The following is a 24,026-nucleotide window of genomic DNA, read 5'->3' on the forward strand; positions in this document are numbered from 1 at the left end:
AATACAAACTAAAAATTTTCTAAAAATGAGCAAAATACAGACTGCAGTCCTAAACTCATTCCTTTAATTTAAAAAAGCCAGTTGAAAGAAATGCACTTTTAAGTGTCTTTTAAAATTTATATATGATTCTTACTTTCTCAATTCTATGGGCAGACTGTTCTACAACCGTGGAGCTAAATTTAAAAAATGCACAGTCTATAGTTGAGGCAAGAAGGGCCCTCGAAATATGGGGAACAACTACCCTATTATCATTCAAAGATCATAATAAACGCCTCGGTGCATAGAAGTTAGAAAGATACAATGGTTGCAACTCAAATAATGCCCTATGTGCCAATATCAGCATCTTAAATTTGATTCTAAATTCCATTGGCAACCAATGGTACTTCAGATACAAAGGTGTTACATGATCCCGAATATACGCAAAACCTAGCAGCCTAATTCAAGCATTTTGTGCTGTTTGTAGGTGCTTTAGTTGTCCTGTTCCTATACCTGCATAAACTAAGGCCCTTTTTTACTAAGGTGTGCTAACCGGTTAGTAAAAGAAGGGGGTAAGTTACCATAATCTAACTTAGATAATTTGAAAACACGAATTAATGTATGTAAGGCTTTCTCATCCAAGAAATCTCAAATGGCTCTAAGATGTCTTAATGCCCCGAAACCCTTGGCCACCACAGATGACACTTGTTCCTCAAAATTCAAATGACAATCGATTATGACCCCCAGATATCTAAAGCTATTTATTAACTTTATACTATAATTACGCAGGGAAAGATCTAATTGTGGGGTTACCTTATCTCCTGAAATACAACATGCTACTGTTTTTGACATATTCAAAACCAATATATGTTCGTTCAACCATTCCTCTATTCTTTTTAAACAATCTATACCGGGATACAGGCAGTCCCCGGGTTAAGAACGGGTTACATTTTAAAAGTTGTTTTTAAGTTGGATTTGAATGTAACTGAGAGCTTGTAGATTTTAAGATTCTTGCTGCTTACCTCTGTTCCTACCTGGTAAAAGTGCTAACTGTCCCTACCTATGTTTCCTCTAAGGTACAAACAAAAACCAACTGCAGATGTGTACAAGATGCAGGCAGAATTTATTGTGGCAAATATAAATTTATAAAAACCTTTTTCCCAAACAAGGGACCCGACACGGTCCGTGTTTCGGACAAACCTTCGTCAGGGGTTCAATATGCAAAAAGGTTTGAAAAATATGCCACAAAAAATATGGAATAAAAAATCATAAACCAAAAGGTCCAATGTGCCGAGAATCGCCAACTCCTGTAAAGCGTCTCACATTGGTCCTTTTGGTTTATGATTTTTTATTCCATATTTTTTGTGGCATATTTTTCAAACCTTTTTGCATATTGGACCCCTGACGAAGGTTTGTCCGAAACACGGACCGTGTCGGGTCCCTTGTTTGGGAAAAAGGTTTTTATAAATTTATATTTGTCACAATAAATTCTGCCTGCATCTTGTACACATCTGCAGTTGGTTTTTGTTTGTTCCTGGTTGGTTTTTTCTGCAGATAAGGTTGGACCTCTCCTTCCTTTTTTGTTCCTCTAAGGTACAGCATGCACAACCACACAGTGTTCTTAATGTGGCTGTGTATCATTCCTAAATCAGCTACAGTAGAAGTGTAAGAGTCTATGCCACTGGAAATACTGCTCAGTGAAATCAAATGAAGCTATAACCGCGTACTTAAATACAAGTCGTACTTAAGTCGGGCATCTGTAACTCGGGGACTGCCTGCACTAGTATCTGGGTACCAACTGGCACTGAATATGCAGATAACACTTTAAAAGTTGTGGTTAGCATTTTAAAGCAATGCTGACTGAGGAGTTTAACTATCCAGGGAAATTGTTCAGCCATTTGAGTGCAAAATCATTTTTAATGGGAATTTTTTTCTGCCAGACATTTGCAGAACGTATTTCTAGCTGGCTTTCCTCAGTAATCCAATTGCTGGTTGCCTTGTCCTGTATTGGAACTCTTAATGGTGGTCTCTTCAGTAGTGCAAGGTAAGGGTTGAATGCATATATTCAAGGGCATTTACTTGATAAAAATAACCTGACTGAAAATTACCCTTTTCAAATACACTTTAATGCGTGTATTAGTTACTTAGAATTTTATTATGTATGATGTTATTATTATATTGTATGCCGAGTACCTATTGTGTAAACCGCTATGAACTGCTGGTTAGGCGATATATAAAAATAAATTATTATTATTAAAGTATGTGCAGGATCCATAGTATATCTACTTTTAACTATGAAAAAGAGGCATTCCTGTGGGGTTGCTTAAGTCATTGGGAAAAAACCCCACAGGGCACATACATCCAATCAATGTTCCCTCTAAGGTGGGTAGCAGCCCTCCAACTGCACTCCTGTCAATAGGGGTTGGTGCTTCAATATGGTGTTTTTGATTGCTAGAGGCAGACAGCCTCCCTGGAATCCTCAGAGCTTGCCTATTCCTTGCAATTGAAAATGTGATACTGAAACAGCACCCTCTATTGGTCAGAATGTGGAGGACTCCCGCTCACCTTAGAGCAGTGTCCCACAAACTTTCTCGAGCTGTAGCACACTAAAGATACTGGCTGCAGCTCGAGGCGCCCCGAGATGCCAGTAGGGCTGTCAGCAGGGAAGAGGGCCAGAGAGAAGGAAAGGCGCTGGCACCGGTTGATTGCGTACATAAGAACATAAGAATTGCCGCTGCTGGGTCAGACCAGTGGCCCTTAGGTAAAGGACCAGAGCTCTAACTGAGTCTAGCCTTACCTGCGCATCATCTGGTCTAGCAGGAACTTGTCTAACTTTGTCTTGAATCCCTGGAGGATGTTTTCCCCTACAACAGTCTCCGGAACAGCGTTCCAGTTTTCCACCACTCTCTGGGTGAAAAAGAACTTCCTTATATTTGTACGAAATCTATCCCCTTTTAACTTTAGAGAGTGCCCTCTCGTTCTCTCCACCTTGGAGAGGGTGAACAACCTGTCTTTATCTACTGTCTATTCCCTTCATTGCCTTGAACGTTTCAATCATGTCACCTCTCAGTCGCCTCTTTTCAAGGGAGAAGTGGCCCAGTTTGTCTAATTTCTCACTGTACAACAACTCTTCCAGCCCCTTAACCATTTTAGTCGCTCTTCTCGGGACCCTTTCGAGTAGTACCGTGTCTTTCTTCAAGTACGGCGACCAATGCTGGACGCAGTATTCCAGGTGGGGTCGCACCATGGCCCGGTACAGCAGCATGATAACCTTCTCCGATCTGTTTGTGATCCCCTTCTTAATAATTCCAAGCATTCTGTTCGCCCTTTTCACCGCTGCCGTACATTGTGTGGACGGCTTCATCAACTTGTCGACCAGAACTCCCAAGTCTCTTTCCTGGGGGGTCTCTCCAAGTTCTGCACCAGACATCCTGTTTTCATGTATAAGATTTTTGTTACCAACATGCATCACCTTACACTTATTCACGTTAAACTTAATTTGCCATGTCGAGGCCGATTTCTCGAGCGTGTTTATGTCCTGTTGCAGGTCATCGCAATCCTCCTGCGTCTTCACTACTCTGAATAACTTCGTATCGTCTGCAAATTTAATCACCTCGCTCATCGTTCCAATTTCCAGGTCGCATATAAATATATTTGAAGAGCACGGGCCCAAGCACCGAACCCTGCGGCACTCCACTTGTGACGCTTTTCCAGTATGAGTATTGTCCATTTACTCCCACTCTCTGTTTCCTATCCGCCAGCCAGTTTTTAATCCACGTGAGTATTTCACCCTCATTCCCATGGCTTGCAATTTTTTTGAAGTAGTCATTCATGCGGGTCCTCGTCAAACGCCTTCTGAAAGTCCAGATATACAATGTCGACTGGGCCACCTTTGTCTATCTGCCTGTTAACTTCATCAAAGAAGTGCAGCAAGTTCATCAATCAAGATGTTCCTTTGCTGAACCCGTGCTGGCTGGTCCTCATCAAATTGTGTCCATCAAGGTGATCAACGATGCGGTCCTTTATCAGTGCCTCTAACATCTTTCCCAGTTTCCCGGATCTCCCCTTGAACCTTTCTTGAAGATTGGCATAACATTTGCCACTTTCCAGTCTTCCAGAATCCTTCCCGATTTGATCGACAGATTAGTTATTAGTTGAAGCAGTTCAGCTATAACCCCTGTCAGTTCCTTGATTACCCTTGGATGGATGCCATGTGGTCCAGGGGATTTATCATTTTTAAGCCTGTCAATCTACCTGCATACCTCTTCTAGACTTACCGTCAACCCAGTCAGTTTCCCATCTTCGTTTCTTAAGTATAGTCTGTCAGCTGCTGGTATGTTGCGTATATCCTCTTTTGTAAACACAGACACCAAAAATGTGTTCAGTTTGTTGGCGATGGCTTTGTCCTCTTTCAGTACTCCCTTTAGTCCATGGTCATCCAACGGCCCCACCGCTTCCTTCGCGGGTCGTTTCCCCTTAATGTATTGAAAGAAAGGCTTGAAGTTTTTCACCTCTTTGGCAATTTTTTCCTCGTAGTCCCTTTTGGCCCCTCTTACCACCTGCTTTGATGTTGCTTGTGCTTTTTCCAGTTTTCGTCCATTTTTGACCTTTTCCTACAGGACGTGCCTCTTACAGCGAGAGGCACGCCCCGTAGACAGTCAGCCGGCACTGGTGCCTCTCATCCTCCCCAGTGGGCCATGGCACATGAAATCTTAGGAAGCACACAGTTTGCCTTAGAGGGAACATTACATCTAGTGTTGAAATATGTTCTTGCTCTTTGCCCTGCTTTCCCCAATTGCTTTTAACGTGCATCTTTTGTGCATGCCGTTATTCAAAGAGCCATGGATTGTTTTTCTTAAAAATTTGTATAAAGAAGGTAAGTTAAAACTGCTTGTATAAATTGGAGCTGTGTAGGTTGTTAGAAAATTGCTTCCCTAATTGTGCTCTTTATGCTACAGCTCTATGTTCCCCACTAATAAATCTCATAGAATTATATACCAAATAGTATATCCACATAGGATATCCACAATAAATATGCATGAGATAGATTTGCATCTCAAGGAGGCAGTGCATGCAAATCCATCTCATACATATTCATTGTGGATATCCTGAAAACCTGACCTGGCTCTGGCTCTAGAGAACCGGAATTGCCTACTCCTGGGCTAGACCATGAGCTCAGTTACTATAAAATGCACCGCTGTACATCAGTATCAGTAATTCCTGTCAGGTCTTCTGTTCTCCAGATCAGCTGAGGATGCCGTAGAGGCAGTGCTCAATGCTCTTCATGACTCTGTACTAGTGCTGCCCGATTCAGGAAAAAAATTTCGATTTAATTCAGCCTATTGAATTAAATTTTCGATTCAATTCAATTTTCCTGCCCAATTGGGTGTTTTTTCAAACATCCTGGTGGGTTTATTTTATAGCCTCTTCACCCCTTTTATAGACTCTTTACCCCCTTTGCCCTCTCCTACCCACACTGGTGCTGTGATGTAAACAAAATAAACAAACAAAAAAGACTTTTCATCTCTCCGTTAAATCCTATCTCATGTTCATGGTCTAACACCAACTCTGGCAGAATACACATTTCAAATCTGACATGTTGTAATCACAAAGCAGAAAATAAAATGATTTTTTTCTACCTTTTGCTGCCTGGTCATTATTCAAATCATGTTGGTTCTAGGCTCTGGTTGTCTTCCGATAACTTGCTAGGGACTCCTTCTTTCTCCGTGCTAACCATCCATCTGTGTCTTCCCCTTCCATTTCCCTTCCTTTCCCCTGGTCTGGCATTAGTCTCCTTCCCCCCCCCCCCCCCGTGCCCTGACATCTCTCCCTCCATGGTCTAGTATCGCCTTTCCTTTCCCTCCCGTGGCTTTGGCATCTCTCTTTCCTCTCCTCTCCCATCCTGATCTTCCTTCTCCCTCCTTCCCTCTCTCTCACCAATTGGATGCAGCAGCAGCATTTCTCTTCCCCCTTTCTCCAGCGATCCCACCGCCTCTTTTGCCGACAAGAGGCAATGCCACCTTGGACTTGGTCCTAAATGGCCTCACGGGACCAACAAAAGAAGTAGAAGTCACGGTCCCGCTGGGGATGAGCGATCACAACATGATCAACTTTAAACTTGACATCGGGAAACGAAAACGTACCAAAACCTTAACCATGACCTTAAACTTTAAAAAGGGTAAATACGAACGCATGAGAGCCATGGTGAAACAACGGCTCAAGAAAAAGATGGACAAAATTAAAACGGTAGATCAGGCCTGATCCCTACTGAAAAATACTATCACGGAAGCACAAAATCTCTACATTCTGCCGATTTCCAAAGAAAGGAGAACTTAAGGCAAAGGAGAACTGGCCTGGCTTACCAGATAGGTGAAGGAAGCCATAAAAGAAAAGAAGGACTCTTTTATAAATGGAAACGCACAAAACAACCAAAGCTTGGAACAAACATAAAGATGATCAGAAGAAATGTCACAAGGCGGTGAGGGATGCCAAAAAGGACTATGAGGAGAAAATAGCGCAAGAGGCCAAAAACTTCAAGCCTTTCTTTAGATACGTAAAAGGGAAAAAACCCGCAAAAGAGGCGGTGGGATCGCTGGACGACCAGGGAAGAAAAGAGTACATCAATGAAGACAAACAAATTGCAGACAGACTAAATTCCTTCTTTGCATCCGTCTTTATGAAGGAGGACACTGCAACAATACCAGAAGCAGTGGAAGTGTTTAAAGGAGTAATAGAAGACAGCCTCACTACAGTAGAAGTGGACCTACTACCAGATTGACAAACTTAAAAGTGACAAATCCCCTGGACCGGATGGAATTCACCCGAGAGTCCTAAAAGAATTTAAGGTTGAAATCGGAGAGCGATTGCAAAAACTTGCCAACCTAACAATTAGAACTGGACAAATACCGGACGACTGGAAGATAGTGAATATCACGCCAATTTTCAAAAAAGGATTGAGAGAAGAACCTGGGATTGTTCTCCCTTGAGAAAAGGAGACTACGAGGAGATATGATCGAAACCTTCAAAATACTGAAAGGAATCGACAAAATAGAACAGAAAAAATTAACCTTTTTTTCCTCTGACTATCAAGCGTGCTGTGGTGTTATGGACAAGCTGTAATCTTTTCTAGCTGGCCTTGGTCAGTCCTTGATATAAAGAATTACAGTAATCCAATCTACATGTTACTAACACATGGACTAATTTCACCAAGATTTTAGACAGAAGAGGATTCAGCTGTCTAATCTGTCAAAGTTTTAAATAACAAGACTTGTTAACATTGGTTATTTGTTTATCAAACTGCAAAAGATTGTCACAGCAAAATCCCAAGGTCAGTTGTGGATTAGGAATTGGTTATTGGATAGAAAACAGAGGGTAGAGTTAAATGGTAATTTTTCTCAATGAAGGAGTGCCGCAGGGGTCTGTACTGGGACAGGTGCTATTTAACATATTTATAAATGATCTGTAAATTGGAATGATGAGTGAGGTGATTAAATTTGCAGATGACACTAAACTGTTCAAAGTCGTTAAAACGCATGTGGATTGTGATAAATTGCAGGCGGACCTTAGGAAATTGGAAGGCTGGGCATCCAAGTAGCAGATGAAATTTAATGTGAACAAATGCAAAGTGATGCACATTGGGAAGAATAACCTGAATCACAGTTACCAGATGCTAGGGTCCACCTTGGGGGTTAGTGCCCAAGAAAAGAATCTGGGTGTCATTGTAGACAATATGATCAAACCTTCCGCCCAATGTGCAGCAGCGGCCAAAAAAGCAAGCAGGATGCTGGGAATTATTTAAAAAGGGATGGTTAACAAAACTAAGAATGTCATAATGCCCCTGTATAGCTCCATGGTGCGACCTCATTTGGAGTATTGCATTCAATTCTGGTCTCCTTATCTCAAGAAAGATATAGTGGCGCTAGAAAAGGTTCAAAGAAGAGCGACCAAGATGGTAAAGGGGATGGAACTCCTCTCGTATGAGGAAAGGCTAAAATGGTTCAGCTTGGAAAAGAGACGACTGAGGGGAGATATGATTGAAGTCTACAAAATCCCGAGTGGAGTAGAATGGGTTGTCGCACACCCGGTACTGGCTGGTCAGAATGGCTACCGGGCCGTGCGCAAGACTCCAAAATCCAGACGTGCCTTTCTCAGGTGAAAGGCCCTGCTGGTGTTTCAATATCAGCTAGTCTATAAAGAAAACAAGTTAGCTGAATGTTCAATGAAAAATAGTGCTTTATTTGACAGTAGCGTGGAAGCCAACACTGTAGCTACTGTTCTCAAAGTCCACATTCAAAGAATAGCAAGTTCAAAATACAGCTCAAAGGAAATGGCTAATAAGTCTGCCAAGGTCTGAACAGCCCTTTTCTTCAGGGTATATCCCTAATAGTCTTAACTGGTTTTTAGTCACAGATAAGGAAAACCATAATTGGTAATTGTAAGTCAATTTGCTTCTTCCAGCCCACTGTGTTAGCCTGGAATTGGACAGGCTCTCCCCTGCCAGTTCAGGTAAGCTGGCGGGGGTGGGGAGTTGCTGAATCCACTTTACAAAAACTTGCCAGAAAAATGGCCCCACAATCCCAACCCAGGATCTTTTGTGGATTCCATCCCCTCAACTCCCATTAACCTCAATCAGTAGCAAAATCTTCTATTCACAAGAGGGAAAAACAAAATCCCCACATTCAAAAACACAGTTCACAGTCCTTCCCTAATTGAAGAGAGTTCCTCAGGAGCGGAGCCTTTAACAATGCTTCCCACTCACAAGCAGTTAGCACAAGTCCCAAACAAAATGCAGTGCCAAAAAAACACAAAGAGAAACTTAGCTTTCCTCCATGGGAATTTCCTTAGGTTCCCAGGTAAGGTCCATAGGTTCCTCAGTCTGTGGACCATCAAGCAGACTTGGCAGAGACGGCTCATCCAGGTCTCTCATCTCAACCTCATTCTCGGTTTGGAACCTGGAAGCACCTGGTCATGAGTCTCCTTCCAGAGCTGGATCCAGACTGACTTTACTCAGCTTGCTCTGTTCTATTTGTCCAGCCTTCAGAAAGCCACGCCCTACTCTGTATGGGGGTTGGGCAGCCTGGTTCTGAGCTTTCTGCTGTTTTTCTATTAGCCTAAGCAGATGGGGGCTGGGCTGGATAGGAGCTTGTCTCCTATGGGAAGTTTTAACAGGAGCAACTCTAGGTTTAGAGAACCTTATGTTCTCCTCTGGTTTCCCCTCCTCCCAGACCTCTTGTTCTAGGGCGCCCTTGCCACTGACAGAGCTCTGGGAACTGTTTGTAGGAGGGCTGCTGTACTGGTCTGCTCTCCTAACAGTCAGGGGTTTTTGTCCCTTCTCTGGCACAAACCTAACTCTGGTGCCGGGTTTGTGACAGGGTACAAGTGGATCGATTTTTCACTCTATCAAAAATGACAAAGACTAGGGGACACTCAATGAAGTTACGGGGAAATACTCTTAAAACCAATAGGAGGGAAAAAAAAAAATTCACTCGGTGAATAGTTAAGTTCTGGAAAACGTTGACAGAGGATGTGGTAAGAGCGGATAGCGTAGCTGGTTTTAAGAAAGTTTCTGGAGGAAAAGTCCATAGTCTGTTATTGAAAAAGACATGGGGTAAGACACTGCTTGCCCTGTATTGGTAGCATGGAATGTTGCTCCTGTTTGGGGTTCCGGAATCTTATGTTACTCTTTTGGATTCCAGAATCTTGCTATTCTTTAGGATTCTGAATGGAATGTTGATACTCCTTGGGTTTTGGCCAGGTATTAGTGACCAGGATTGGCCACCGTGAGAACAGGCTACTGGAATTGATGGACCATTGGTCTGACCCAGTAAAGCTATTCTTATGTTCTTATGTACCATGCTATGGGTTTTCAGTGTATTAATAAAACCAGTTTAAATTAAATTATATTTCAAACAGTGCAGAAGTAAATAATTGCATCCTAACTCTAATATGAATGCTGCTTTTGACTTTCCTTTCTTTGGAGAATTTCTGAGACATTGGCATGCCCCAGTCCTTCGGCTTTAGCAATAGTAGCTACAATGTTTTATTTGTCTTCTGACAGAACAACATTTGTGGCCTCAAGGGAGAGACAATGGCCTTTGCTGTTCTCCATGATCCATATTCGAAGACACACTCCTCTCCCAGCAGTGCTGTTTAAGGTAAAGGAATGCAGATTTGTTTTTCATTTACTTAGTGATTTACAGCTTGGGGTGGGGAGGGTAGAGGTTGCTTGCAGTCTGTCCTTCATGCTAGATGTGGATCTCCTAGTTTTGGAAATTTTTACTGCGTCGCGTTCCATTCCCTAGAAATAGTGGCTCTGATTCTATAGATGGCACCTACATCATCTTTGCCTGCTGATTTAGGCATCTAACGTACCCCCCCCTTTTTTTTTTTTTGCAAAACTGCGTAAGAAATTATTAGTGCCAGCCGGTGCGCTGAATGCTCTGTACTGCTGTGATACTCATATGAACTCTATGGCCATCGGAGCTGCACATTCAGCGCACCGGCTGGCGTTAAAAACCTCTTATGCGGTTTTGTAAAATGGGGGGGGGGGGGTTAATTTTTTTAATTGGCCTAATTGGTGCTGTTAATTGAAAGTGCTATTAAAAACCAATTAAAAAATGAATTAGCCAGTAGGCACCTAAACTCGGCACCTACTACTTCGTGGTAAGCATTTACACTATATGGAAAGTAGGCATGTTAGGGGCAGAGTTTGGACATGGATTGAGTTAGGCTAGGCCTTTACTTTAGGCGCAGGTATATTAGGCCAAGAAAACCCTGGCTTAATAAACCAGTGCCTAAGATTATGACATCTACCGATGGTTAACCTGATTTAGGTGCCCCTAGGCACAATGTTACAAATGGCATCTATGGTTGGCATATGGTAGGTGCTGCTTTGTTAGGCACTTAGGGCCTGATTCTCTAAAAGTGCATCCTGATTTTAGGCAGCTGTAGGCGTCCTACAGCTGTCTAATCAGCCAATCGGGATGCACGTTTTAAAAAAAAAAAATGCTCCCCAGGCAGGCCGCCTATATTGAAGGCGAGGCCCGCAAGACACCTAGGCCCTGATTCTGTATAGGACGCCCGGGAGAGGCGTCCTATTCAGAATCGGCCTAAACTAAACCCCGATTCTGTAACCGGCGTCCATGTTACAGACGTGGGTTAGAGAATCGGGTTAGATTAGACACGGCCCGCTACACTTATCGCGGCAAGGGATCTCTCTGCCGCTATAAGTATAGCGGGCCGTGGCCCCCTGACCGATCGCTGGCAGGAGGGTGCCCAAACCCTCCTGCCCGAAGACGCATCCCCCTCCCCGACACTACCGACCGCCCCCCGACACTACCGACCGCCCCCCCCCCCCTGACATTACCGATCTCCCCCCCCCCCCGACAATATCGATCGCTGGCAGGAAGGTGCCCAATCCCTCCTGCCCGAAGACGCACCCTCCCGACACTACCGACCGCCCCACCCCCGACACTACCGACCGCCCCCCCCCCCCCCGACATTACCGATCTCCCCCCCCCAACAATATCGGTCGCTGGCAGGAGGGTGCTGGCAGGAGGGTGCGGAAGAGGTTTTTAGCGCCGGTCGGCACACTGAATGCTCTGCGCTGCTCCAGTGCTCATAGGAACTCTATGACTGTCGGGGCAGTGCAGAGAATTCAGTGTGCCTGCTGGCGCTAAAAACCTCTTCCGCGCTTTTGTAAAAGGCGGGGTAAAATTACTTTTTAACTCATAGATTTTTCCCAAACTCTCATGGATGAACTTTTTGCTTTGAAATATGCTGCAAGTTCAAACTATCTATGGACACGCATCTGCTTTTAGTTCAGGTAAAATTTTTCGGAAAAAGTAGCCTGTAGGGTTGAACATCTTTTTACTTCCCCTGATCTCTCAGTGCAACTAATAGTTAATGCAGCCTGGAAAAAAACACAGTTGTTTGTTTGTTTGTTTGTTTTTTGAGCTGCATTGAAAAATAGTTTTCAGCTAGTTAATTTCCACAGGAAAATCTTTTCTTACCCATGAAAATGAGCTTGAAAATTGTTTCTTGGAAATTAGCATATCAAAACAACTGTTCAACGTACTGTTTAATACGTACCTAAATTGGATACACTGGATATTTTCCACAATAATTGATTTAGACAGGTGCCAAATGAAGCTAGTTAGTGGAGCAGGCTGAATACATCCATGGGTCAGAAAGGACAACCCCTTGAGAAATCTTAGAACCATAACAGTATATAACAATCCTAGTAAACAAGCAAATCACTTAATTCCGAAAAGCTACTCTTTGGGTTTTTGCCAGGTACTAGTGACCTGGATTGGCTTCCGTGAGAACAGGCTACTGGGCTTGATCAGGGCCAGATTAATTTGTCGAGGGCCCCTAGGTACACAAGTCCACTGGGTCCCCTGCCCCAACCCACCATGCCCTACTCCTGTCCCACCATGCCCCGCCCCTGTCCCGCACCATTTATTTACCTGTTTTCTTCTTTACTTCTTTATTTATTTTATTTTAAAATTCAAAACAAACAACAAAGATTACCATACCAGTGTATAGTTTTTCTTCTATGCAACCTCCAAACATCTCTGAACAAATCCCCCCTTCCTAGAGGAAGAGATCTTCAGCTGGCAAAACTTTGGGAAGCCCACCAATTTATATTTTGCAAGAAAATTTAGTGCCCATCATTTTATTGGACTAATACATTTCTCAATTAGCTTTCAGAAGTTAAAACCTCTTTCTTCAGGTCAGTAAACTATACTGCTGTTACAGTATCGCTGTCCTGACCTGAGGAAAGGAGTTATGGTCTCTGAATTAGTAAAAAAATGTTTTCAAATTAGTCCAATAAACACAATCACCTTATTTCCATTTTCTATCAATAAACAATTATCAACACAGCTACAATAATACTTTATCTTAAAGAAAAAATAAATGAATAAAACAAATAGAAATTTTTTCTACCTTTGTTGTCTGGTTTCTGCTTTCCTCATCTCATCATTTTCTTCCTTCATCCACTGTCTGCCCTCTCTCTGCCTCTTCCATATGGCATCTGCTCTCTTTCTATGCCTCTTCCAGAAATTGTTTGCCTCTCCTTTCCATTTCTCCCTCCCCCCCCCCCCCCCATTGGTGTGGCATCCATCTACTTCTCTCCGCTCCCCCCATGGTGTGGTATCTGAGCAGGAGAGAGCAGGAGAAAAGCAGCTACAGAGATAGGCAGAGGGAGAGAGAAGCCAAAGGGGGAAAAAAGCAGATAAAAGAGCAGAAGAGAGAAGCAGAGGCATGAGACCAAGAGGGGAATTGGTGAGAGTTAGCTCCGCTCACCCACCCCCGACATAGACCACCGAAGCTCTGCCTTAAAAGGGAAGGGCCAACGGAAAAGAGTTGATCTGAGCAGGAGAGAGCAGGAGAAAAGCAGCCACAGAGAGAGGCAGAGGGAGAGAGAAGCCAAAGGGGGAAAAAGCAGATAAAAGAGCAGGCGCAACCACAGCAGATACAGAAGGCATCCACAGCAGACCGGCAAGCAGGCAGCAATAGAAGCAGCAGAAGGAAGCAAGATGTTGAGCTACCCAGTTTTCTACATCGTCTGTCATATGTATGACTACCTCCCATCTGGGAGGCCGTCTTACGTATGCGCTCGATGCGGAGAACTGGAGAGCCTGAAGAGACAAGTCAGACTCCTGAAGGGTAGAATACTGGAACTGAAGGCACTTCAAGCAGCGGAGGAGGGAGACAGAGATGCAGAGAACGTCCAGCCAGAGGAAGCAGAGAACAAGACAGAGGACACCATCGAGGAAGAAGTCCGAGAGCTGAAGAAGTTCATAGAGGAGGCATATAGGGAGGCCATGGAAAATCATCAGCAACAGTGGAACTGCCGAAAGACACCTACAGAGAGTGTGGACCACCTGATGGACAACCACCAGGAAGAAATGAGTGACACAGCAGCGAGAATGAAGGATATGGACCTGCGGCAGGAGAGATGGACATACACCAGGGATACAGACCTGCAGCTAGAGAATCAGGAGAAGATAGAGAGGACAGCAATCATCGTGGCGGACTCCATCATCAGACAAGTTGACAGCCACATAGCGGGAAGAAGACTTGATCGGCTGGTGACCTGCCTGCCAAGATAGAAGACATAGTGAGCCGCATCAACAGGATCCTCAACAGTGTGGAAGAAGAAGATACGGCGGTGGTGATCCATGTGGGGGACGAACAACATGAGCAACAGGAACTACAACAGGGAAGTACTGAAGGACCAGTTCCAGATGTTAGGAGGAAGCTGAAGACCAGAATGCATAGGATAGCATTCTCAGAGATCCTGCCGGTACCCAGGGCAGATGAGAAGAGGCAGATGGAGCTGCAAGCAGTCAATGCGTGGATGTGGCGCTGGTGTGAGGAAGAAGGATTCCACTTTGTGCACAACTAAATGACGTTCTGGGGAAGAGCAAGCTCTATAGGACTCCACCTCAGCAGAGACGGAACTAGGCTACTTGCAAGCAATATCAAGAGAGAAGTGGACAAGTTTTTAAACTAGGAAGAAGGGGAAAGCCGACAGTCGACCGAGAGAGAGAATCGATGGTTTGGGAACTGGTATACCAGGAGGATACCATGCAAGAAGATAGAGGGAAAGACTTACTGGATTACAGGCAAGACAGATCGAAAAGGACACAAGAGGGAAGGAAATGCAAGAAAGGAACAGGCCGCAAACTCAAGTGTATGTAAACGAACGCAAGGAGCCTTACAAATAAGATGGGTGAATTAGAAACCATGGCACAAAAAGATAACGTTGACATCATAGGCATCACGGAAACATGGACTGAGGAAAATGTCTGGAGCACTGTGCTACCGGGATACAAACTATACCGCAGAGACAGAGTGGTTCAAAAAGGTGGGGGCATTGCCATATACGTTAAAGAGGAAATTGAATCTACTGGAGAGAATATGCCACAACTAATGGATAAGTTAGAGTCTCTATGGGTCAAAATTCCAGGAACAAATGGCCTGGAAACGAAGATCAGCATCTACTATCGACCCCCAGGGCAGTCCAAAGAAATTGATGGAGAAATGACAGACGAGATTAAAAGCAACTGCAAGGGAGGCAACACAGTTATCATGGGTGACTTCAACTATCCGGGAATAGACTGGAACCTAGGCACCTCCGGCTGCATTAGAGAGACCAAGTTCTTGGATGCTGTAGACAATTGTTTCCTGGAACAACTTGTCAAGGAAAATACTAGAGGAAATGCAATTCTGGACTTAATTCTAAATGGCCTGTGAGGACCGGCACAAGATGTAGAAGTAGAAGTAGAAGTAGAAAGGACGCTGGGAAGCAGCGATCACAATATGATCCGCTTTGATCTGGACGCAGGGGAGAAACATTGGTCCAAAACGACAGCCACGGCACTGAACTTCCGAAAAGGGAATTACGAAGGGTTGAGACTCATGGTAGGGAAGAAGATTAAGAAGAGGATAAGCATTGTAAAAACGCTAGAGCAAGTTTGGTCCCTTTTTAAGGGTTAGGGTTAGGGTTAGGGTTCAATCTATTAGACACAAATCTATATATACCGCGTATCAACAAGGGATCCAAGAGAAAAAAGAACAAAGAACCGGAGTGGCTCACTGTAGAGGTGAAGGAAGCATTCAGAGACAAGAAAACTTCATTTAAGGAATAGAAAAGGTCAAAAAAGGACGAAAATTGGAACAAGCATAAACAACAACGCAGGTGCCATAAGGCGGTAAAATGGGCCAAAAGAGATTACGAGAAAAAAATAGCTAAGGAGGCGAAGAACTTCAAGCCGTTCTTTCGATATATTAAGGGGAAACGACCCGTGAAGGAAGCGGTGGGACCATTGGATGACCATGGAATAAAGGGAGCGCTAAAAGAGGACAAAGCAATTGCCGACAAACTGAACACATTTTTTTTGTCTGTATTTACTGAAGAAGATGTACACAGCATACCGGAACCCATCAGGCTATATGCTGGAAACAAAGACGGAAAGCTGATAGGATTGATGGTCAGTCTAAAGGAAGTGTGTAGGCAGATTGATAGGCTTAACAGCAATAAATCCCTGGGACTGGATGGCATCCATCTGAGGATCATCAAGGAATTGAAAGGGACCATAGCAGAACTGCTTCAACTAATAGCCAATCTGTCAATCAAATCGGGAAAGATTCCGGAAGACTGGAAGGTGGTGAATGTTACGCCGATCTTCATGAAAGGTTCGAAGGGAGATCCGGGAAACTATAGACCTGTGAGTCTGACCTTGGTACCGGTAAAGATGGTAGAGTCACTGATAAAGGACAGCATCATTGATCACCTTGACGGACACGGGCTGATGAGGACCAGTCAGCACGGTTTTAGCAAAGGCTGATCGTGTTTGACGAACTTGCTGCACTTCTTTGAGGGAGTAAACAGACAGATAGACAAGGGCGATCCGGTCGACATTGTATATCTGGATTTTCAGAAGGCGTTCGACAAAGTTCCACATGAATGACTACTTTGGAAAATTGTGAATCATGGAATCGAGGGTGAAATACTCACGTGGATCAAAAACTGGCTGGAGCATAGGAAACAGAGAGTGGGGGTAAATGGACAATGCTCAGACTGGAAGAGCGTCACCAGTGAGGTGCCGCAGTGGGGTGCCGCAGGGCTCGGTACTTGGACCCGTTCTCTTTAACATCTTTATAAACGATCTGGACATAGGTACGACGAGTGAGGTGATTAAATTTGTGGACAATACGTAGTTAGTGAAGACGCAAGGGGATTGTGAAGATCTGCAACTTGACATAATCAGGCTCGAGGAATGGGCATCGACATGGCAGATGAGGTTCAACATGGATAAGTGTAAAGTGATGCATGTCGGTAACAAAAGTCTTATGCACGAATACAGGATGTCCGGGCGGTACTTGCAGAGACCTCCAAGGAAAGGGACTTGGGAGTTCTGATTGACAAGTCAATGAAGCCGTTCACGTAATGTGCGGCAGCAGCAAAAAGGGCAAACAGAATGTTAGGAATGATAAAGAAGGGGATCACGAACAGATCAGAGAAAGTTATCATGCCGCTGTACCGGGCCATGGTGCGCCCTCACCTGGAGTACCTTGTCCAGCACTGGTTGCTGTACATGAAGAAGGATACGGTACTACTCGAAAGGGTCCAGAGAAGAGCGACTAAGATGGTTAAGGGGTTGGAGGAGCTGCCGTACAGCGAAAGATTAGAGAAACTGGGCCTCTTTTCCCTTGAACAGAGGAGATTGAGAGGGGACATGATCAAAACATTCAAGGTACTGAAGGGGATAGATTTAGTAGATAAGGACAGGTTTTTCACCCTCTCCAAGGTAGGGAGAATGAGAGGGCACTCTCTAAAATTGAAAGGGATAGATTCCGTACAAACGTAAGGAAGTTCTTCTTCACCCAGAGAGTGATAGAAAGCTGGAACACTCTTCTGGAGGCTGTTATAGGGGAAAACACCCTCCAGAGATTCAAGACAAAGTTAGACAAGTTCCTGCTGGTAGGGCTAGTCTTGGTTAGGGTGCTGGTCTTTGACCAGAGGGCCGCCGCGTGAGCAGACTGCTGGGCATGATGGACCACTGGTTTGACCCAGCAGGGGCAATTCTTATGTTCTTATCTATCTTCTTCCTTTCCATTTCTCCCTCCCTCCCAGCAGATTTTAGCATAACTCTCTCTCCTCCTTTCCTCTCTTCAGATCTGGTATTTGTCTCCTTCCTCCTTTCCTCCTCCCAGGTCTGGTATCTGTCTCCTCCCCTTCCCCCTGCTCTGGCATCTCTCTCTCCGCACCCTTCCTACTGTTCTTCCCTGGTCTTCCTTCTCAAATTATTTTCTGCCTCTGTCTAAATTCTTTCTTACTATTCAATCCTCAATTTCCCTCTTTCAAAGCTTGCCACCTCTTTCCTTCACCCCTTGCAGTATCTAACTCTATCCTCTTCCCCCAATCCAGCATGTGCCCTTTTCCTTTCTCCTCCCCACTTCCTTGCAGGATTTGCTCCCTTCTCTCACCCCCTTTCCATTTAATGTCTGCCCCCCCTCTCCCCCACACTTCCATTCAGTGTCTGTCCCCCTCTCTCTATCCCTTCCATCTACTGTCAACCCTCTCTCTCTGTCTTTTCCATCCAGTGTTCACCCTCTCTCTCTCTTCCATATGGCATCCTCCCTCTTTCTATGTCCCTTCAATAAACTGTCTGTCCTATGCCTCTTCTCTCCTTTGTACATGATTCATTTCAGCTTCACCCCTTCTCCATTTTTCTGTCTACACCCCTTCCCCTATGCTCTGGCATCTCTCTCTTCTCTTCTCCTTTCCTTCCTTCCTTCTTTCCCACTCAACCCCATGGCCTGGAATCTCTCTCCTTTCCTTCTCTTCTATCTCCCCCTCCCCCTCCATGATCTGGCATTTCCTCTCCTTCTTTTCCCTGTGGTCTGGCATCTGTCTCCTTAGTTTCCCTTCCCTCCCCCATGCCCTGACATCTTTCTGCTCTCCTATCTCTCCCTTCCCCTCCATTATCTGACATTTTCTCTCCTTCCTTTCTCTCCCTCCCTCCTTCCTTGCCCCTGGTCTGGCATCTGTCTCCTTCCCTTCCCTCCCCCTCCATGATCTGGTATCTCCTTTCTGTCCCCTCCCTCCCATGGTCTTGGCATCTCTTACTTCTCCTCTCCCTTCCCTGGACTTCCTTCTCCCTCCTTCCCTCTCTTTCCCCAATTGGGTGCAGCAACATTTCTGCCCCCCCCCCCCCGGAATGCCTGGTGATGTGAGGTCAGCTTCCCTCCCTTCCACTCCCTCACTACCCTCTTGCCCGCTGCCCATAAGCAAACTGAACCCAGGCTGCGGGGCTCTAACACTGCACGTGCCAGCTTCCCTTCTCCTCTGAAACAGGAAGTTATATCATGAGGGGGAGAGAGGAGAAGGGAAGCCGGTGAGCGCAGTGTTAGAGCCCCGTGGCCTGAGTTAATTTCGCTCTAACACTGTGAACACCAGCTTCCCTTCTCCTAACCTCCCCTCACAAATCAGGTATCAAGGGAAATAAAGTTAGGAGGACTACAGAAGCAGCAGCATCGCAGGTAAATTGACAATATGTATGATTTTAATTTACAGGCTCCTCTCGTTACATTCATGGTATTCCAAGGAGATCTGTATTCCCTCTTGAATTTCTTTAGCTTCTCTCGTTGGCTGTTTATAGGATTGGCAATCGCCGGACTAATTATTCATCGTTACAGACACCCTGATTTGCCCAGGCCATTCAAGGTAACAACAGCTGTGGTAAAAAATTAAGGGGATAATTCTATAACTGAAAGCCATAAATTTGGAACCTAGATGTAGCATGCTGAGCGCTAGTTCTATAAAATCATCTGGGTGGTTCAAGCAAGTCTTATCTCTGTTCTGCTCGCTCCCTGGGGATTATCAGAAAAATTAAACTCAGTACTGGTAGATTTCGTGCATTGATTCTTGCATCAGTACACAGCTTTACTTTGATGTGGACTGACTAGTGGCCTCCTTACCATATATTTTAATATGCTGTTCCCTGATGTTCACTGCATTTGTTAAATTTAGTTGTAAATGTTTTCTGCATTGTGTGGCCAGTAGCAAGCATGCAGATGGCTTGTTAACTGCTTGCTTCTGCCCACAGTAGCTTTCTTCAGTGGCCCCAGAGAGCATACTGGGTGGATTTTCAAAGAGATGCTTGACAGACTTGTACGGTCTGTGTCTGTGTATGGCCGTTTGGAGGAGGATGGGCAGGGGAGGGCTTCAATGGCTGGGAGGGTGTAGATGGGCTGGAGTAAGTCTTAACAGAGATTTCGGCAGTTGGAACCCAAGCACAGTACCGGGTAAAGCTTTGGATTCTCGCCCAGAAATAGCTAAGAAGAAAAAAAAAAAAAAAAAAAAATTTTTAAATTGAATCAGGTTGGGCAGACTGGATGGACCATTCGGGTCTTTATCTGCCGTCATCTACTATGTTACTATGTTACTATGACAATGAGTTACTCTTTGAAACTTCATGTGCAGCCCTGTGGCAGCTTGCAATCATCCTGGGTTAGCGAGGGTAAGAGGCGCCCAGGGCAGTAGTGCCCCTCTCCCACCCCCTTCTCTGCCCCCCGCCCCATCGGCTCCTTCTCTGCCCCCTCCTGCTGTGTATACGCCCCTCTTCCCTTCACCCATACCTCTTTAACATTCCCGGTGCGAGCAGCAGTCCCAACCTGCTGCTCACACCAGCATTGGCTCTTCCTCTGATATCACTTCCTAGGCATGGAGCCAGGAAGTGAAGTCAGAGGAAGAGCCAATGCTGGCACAAGCAGCAGTTTGGGGTTGCTGCTCGCCCCTGGAATATTAAAGAGGAATGTGGGAAGGGGTGCGTGCATGTGTGCGCACGATAGTGGGGGGTAGATGGCGCCTGGGTCGGACTTCCCCCCGCCCCCATCTTACTATGACACTGTCTGAGGAAAATCAAGATTGCCCTCTTCATATATTAATGATCTCTTATAGAAGGTAAACAGGTCACCTGCCTTCTGTCTGTATCCTCTCATAAACACCAAATAATTATTTTTTAAAATTTTGCTGCTTCTGTTTGTGAGGCTTTTCTCACATGTGAAACTTTGTAAATATATACCAAAATTATATTGCCCCTTGGCACATATAGTTTGCACCAGATACTGTATATTTTTGGTGAAATCCCAAGCAGAAGAACAAAATAGCTAGAAATGTAAAAGAGGGGAGGAAATCATTTTTTCAGATGTATTAGTGAAAGGAGGAAGGCTAAAAATGGAATTGTGAGACTACAAGGTGCTATGAACTGCTATGTGGTGAGTGATGAGGAAAAAGCAAATGTGCTAAACATATACTTGTCTAGGGAAGAAAATCCAGGTGAAGGACCACAATTGGCTACAAAGGTACATGCAGCATAAATGAAGTGTTTATGAACAATTTGAAAAATTAAGGTGGACAAAGTCATGGGCCCAGATGGAATCCATCCCAGGATACTGAAGGAGCTCAGAGAGGTTCTGGCGGGTCCTCTTAAAGATTTGTTTAATAAATCCTTGGAGACAGGTGAAATTCTATGGGACTGGAGAAGAGCGGATGAGATCCCTCTTCACAAAAGTTGCGATAGAGAAGAAGCTGGAAACTACAGGCTGGTAACGTCACTTCAGCTATTGGATGCTTTGCTGAAGGAAAGGATGGTGAATTTCCTGGAATCCAATGGGTTACAAAATCTGAGGCAACATCATTTTACCAAAGGTAAATGAGTCTGATTAAATTCTCTGACTGTGTGACTAGAGAATTGGATCAAGGATTTGTGCAAGATGTAATTTACATAGATTTTAGCAAAGCCTTTGACAGGGCTCTTCATAGGAGGCTCTTCAATGAACCTGACAGGCTGAGGTTAGGACCCAAAGTGGTGAAATGGATTAGAAACTGCTTGACAGACAAATGCCAGAGGGTGGTGGTTAATGGAGTTCATATGGAAAAGTTTACATGTGGAGAAGGAGAGGAAAGAGTTAAAAACATAGAAGACTTCAATAGGTGGCTCAAAGCCTAGTGTCATCAAGAAGGCTTTAGGTGCATAGGGGGATGGGGGAAATACGTGGAAGGACAAGAAGCTATATTGTACTAATGGGCTACATATTACTACAGCAAAAAAACTCAGATGTTGTGAAGACCAACAATAGTTGAACAAAACACGTTCACAATAATAAAATGCACTACGACAGATGGTATATCAATAGCACCAAAGCACAAGCCAGAAGACCATTACTAATGGAGGAAAAAGCCTCAGACAGGGCCTCCCCACCTCCACAGTGGTGGTAGAGCGTTCACTTCACTGGCTAAAAAACCTCCTTTGAATAAGCCGAGCAATGTGCTTTATTGGATTTAACTTTGAAATATATATATATATTTTTTTTTTTTTGTAGTGGGGGGTGGGGGGTAGCATTGGTGCAACTTTGACAGCTGGAATTGTGGGAAGCTCCATGGCTCTGCACCTCCTTTCAAAAGCTAGCTTCTTCAAAGGGAAAGTGACAATGATTCCTACTCTTTGACTCCAGCTGAAAAGGAAGCCTTCTCTTTGCCACGTCCCACCCCTCTCTGACAAACTGCCTGGGCAGAACAAGACAAAGAAAAGGCTTCCGGGACAGCTGCAGGCAGTGAGTAGGAATCACTGCTGCTGGCCATTTGAAGAAGCTAACTTCTTCAAAGGAAAGGAGGGAGGTGCAGGGCTGCGGAGCTTCCCACAATGCCGGCTATTAGGTTGTACCCAAATTGGGTGAGCCCAGGCCCACTCTTTGCTACACCCTGCTGGATAGCAGAAGGGCAGCTTAGTGGTTAGTGCAGTGGACTTTAAACCATGGGGCCCAGGTTCAAACCCCACCTTAACTCTTTTTTTTATTGTGAGCCTTCCAGGAACAGGAGAATACCTACTGTATCTAACTATAGAAGCCACCTGCAAGCCTGAAGGCTATCAAAGCGGTGTACATTCAGGCATAGCATTATTTTTCTGTTCCTTCAGGGTTCACTGTTACAAAATAAAAAAAATTAAAGTGGGATTTAAACCTGGGCCCCTTGGTTTACAGCCTATTGTACTAACCATTAAACTGTTCCTCTGCTCTATGGGGTCATCTATATGGCTATTCTTATAAGAATACCAACAGACATCCTTTTACCTGCATTTTGCCATTCATATGTTGGATGACCCAGTGGTCCAGGGGTCCAAGGAGACTCAGACTAATAATATAAGTCACCTGAGATAGACAATATTAATGTTCAGCTGCTATTTATGCTATATTACCTCAGACTGTATGTATAATTTGATAACTTTATGTAGCATGTACTGTATAACAGTGTTCTTCAACCTTTTTACACCCGTGGACCGGCAGAAATAAAATAATTATTTTGTGGACCGGCAAGCTACTAAGACCGAAATTTTAAAAAAAACCACATTTCCGCCCCGTCTCCATAAGCTCGGTCCCCACAAACCATCTGATCCCATCTGCACAAGCCTCAGTTATGATTTTACATTGAACGTATTTTATTAAAGTATAAAAAGAAACAATATTCTGTACAATTGTCATTTTATAAATATAAATATTCAGAGCAAGGACCAACAAAACCCTTGTCTCCCCTCCCCTTCACATATATCCCCTCTACCATCAAGAAAACTGAACAAGCCAAATTATTACAGAATGCTACACAGAAATATCATGCTAACAGAATACTGCAATCACACATGACAGGAATAGTGTTAGGCTTTGCAGTCCCCAGTTATGTCTCTAGCAGGATATATATTTCAAATCTGATATATTGTAATGACAAAATAGAAATAAAATGATTTTTTTCTACCTTTTGTGGTCTCTGCTTTCATCTTCTTTTCACTCTTTTCCTTCCAGCGTCTGCCCGTTCCATCCACTGTCTGGCTTCTCCCCCTTCCATATGTATCTGACTTCTTTCTATGCCCCTCTCCCCTTTCCATCCAGCCTGTGCCTCCTCTCTCCTTTTTACATCATTCATTCCAGCTTCACTGTTTTCTTCATTTTTATCTTTCCTACACCAGATCTAGCATCTTTATCCCTCTCTCATTTCTCTGCTGACCCCCTTTCCAGCATCAATCTCTTTCTACTTTCTCATTCCTGTCTCTCCCCTTTTCCTCCTCTAATCTCCCTGCCAGCTGTTTCCTTCCTTTTTTCCTTATCCCTTCCCTCCTCCCCCCTATCCAACAATAGCTCTCTTCCCATCCCTTTCCTTCTTCCCCTCCCAGCAGCATCTCTCCTTCTACCTCCCTCCAGGTGCAGTAGCAGCTCTCCCTTTATCCAGCAGCTTCCCTCCTCCAACAGTGGCTTCCTCTCCTTCCAGCAGCTCTCAGTACTTGCCTGCAGCAGTGATTTCCTTAGGCAGCCTTGGGTTCGTTGCCGCCTCTGAGGAAAGGGGAAGTTGCCGAAGTGAATCACTGCCCTGGTAAGTACAGAGCTGCTAGGAGAGGAGACAGGCACTGTTGAAGGCCCCCCATGATCTTACTCCTGCTGTGCCCTGCACATTCGCGCCCCCCCCCAAGCCGGCAAAAACAGCTTTG

At 44.6% G+C, this 24,026-nt stretch overlaps 1 protein-coding gene across 2 annotated transcripts in view; it reads left to right on the top strand.

The window, feature by feature from the left end:
* The window catches only part of LOC117363697 (cystine/glutamate transporter-like), a 162,986-nt gene that overhangs the window by 126,830 nt on the left and 12,130 nt on the right, over positions 1–24,026 (top strand). For both annotated transcript variants that reach the window (XM_033951830.1, XM_033951829.1), the window contains exons 9-11: positions 1,917–2,020; positions 10,034–10,130; positions 19,067–19,216. In XM_033951830.1, the coding sequence (XP_033807721.1) occupies positions 1,917–2,020; positions 10,034–10,130; positions 19,067–19,216 (351 nt within the window). The remainder of the gene's footprint in view (positions 1–1,916; positions 2,021–10,033; positions 10,131–19,066; positions 19,217–24,026) is intronic.

This window comes from Geotrypetes seraphini, chromosome 7 (genome assembly GCF_902459505.1).
Source record: "Geotrypetes seraphini chromosome 7, aGeoSer1.1, whole genome shotgun sequence".
Taxonomy (NCBI): domain Eukaryota; kingdom Metazoa; phylum Chordata; class Amphibia; order Gymnophiona; family Dermophiidae; genus Geotrypetes; species Geotrypetes seraphini.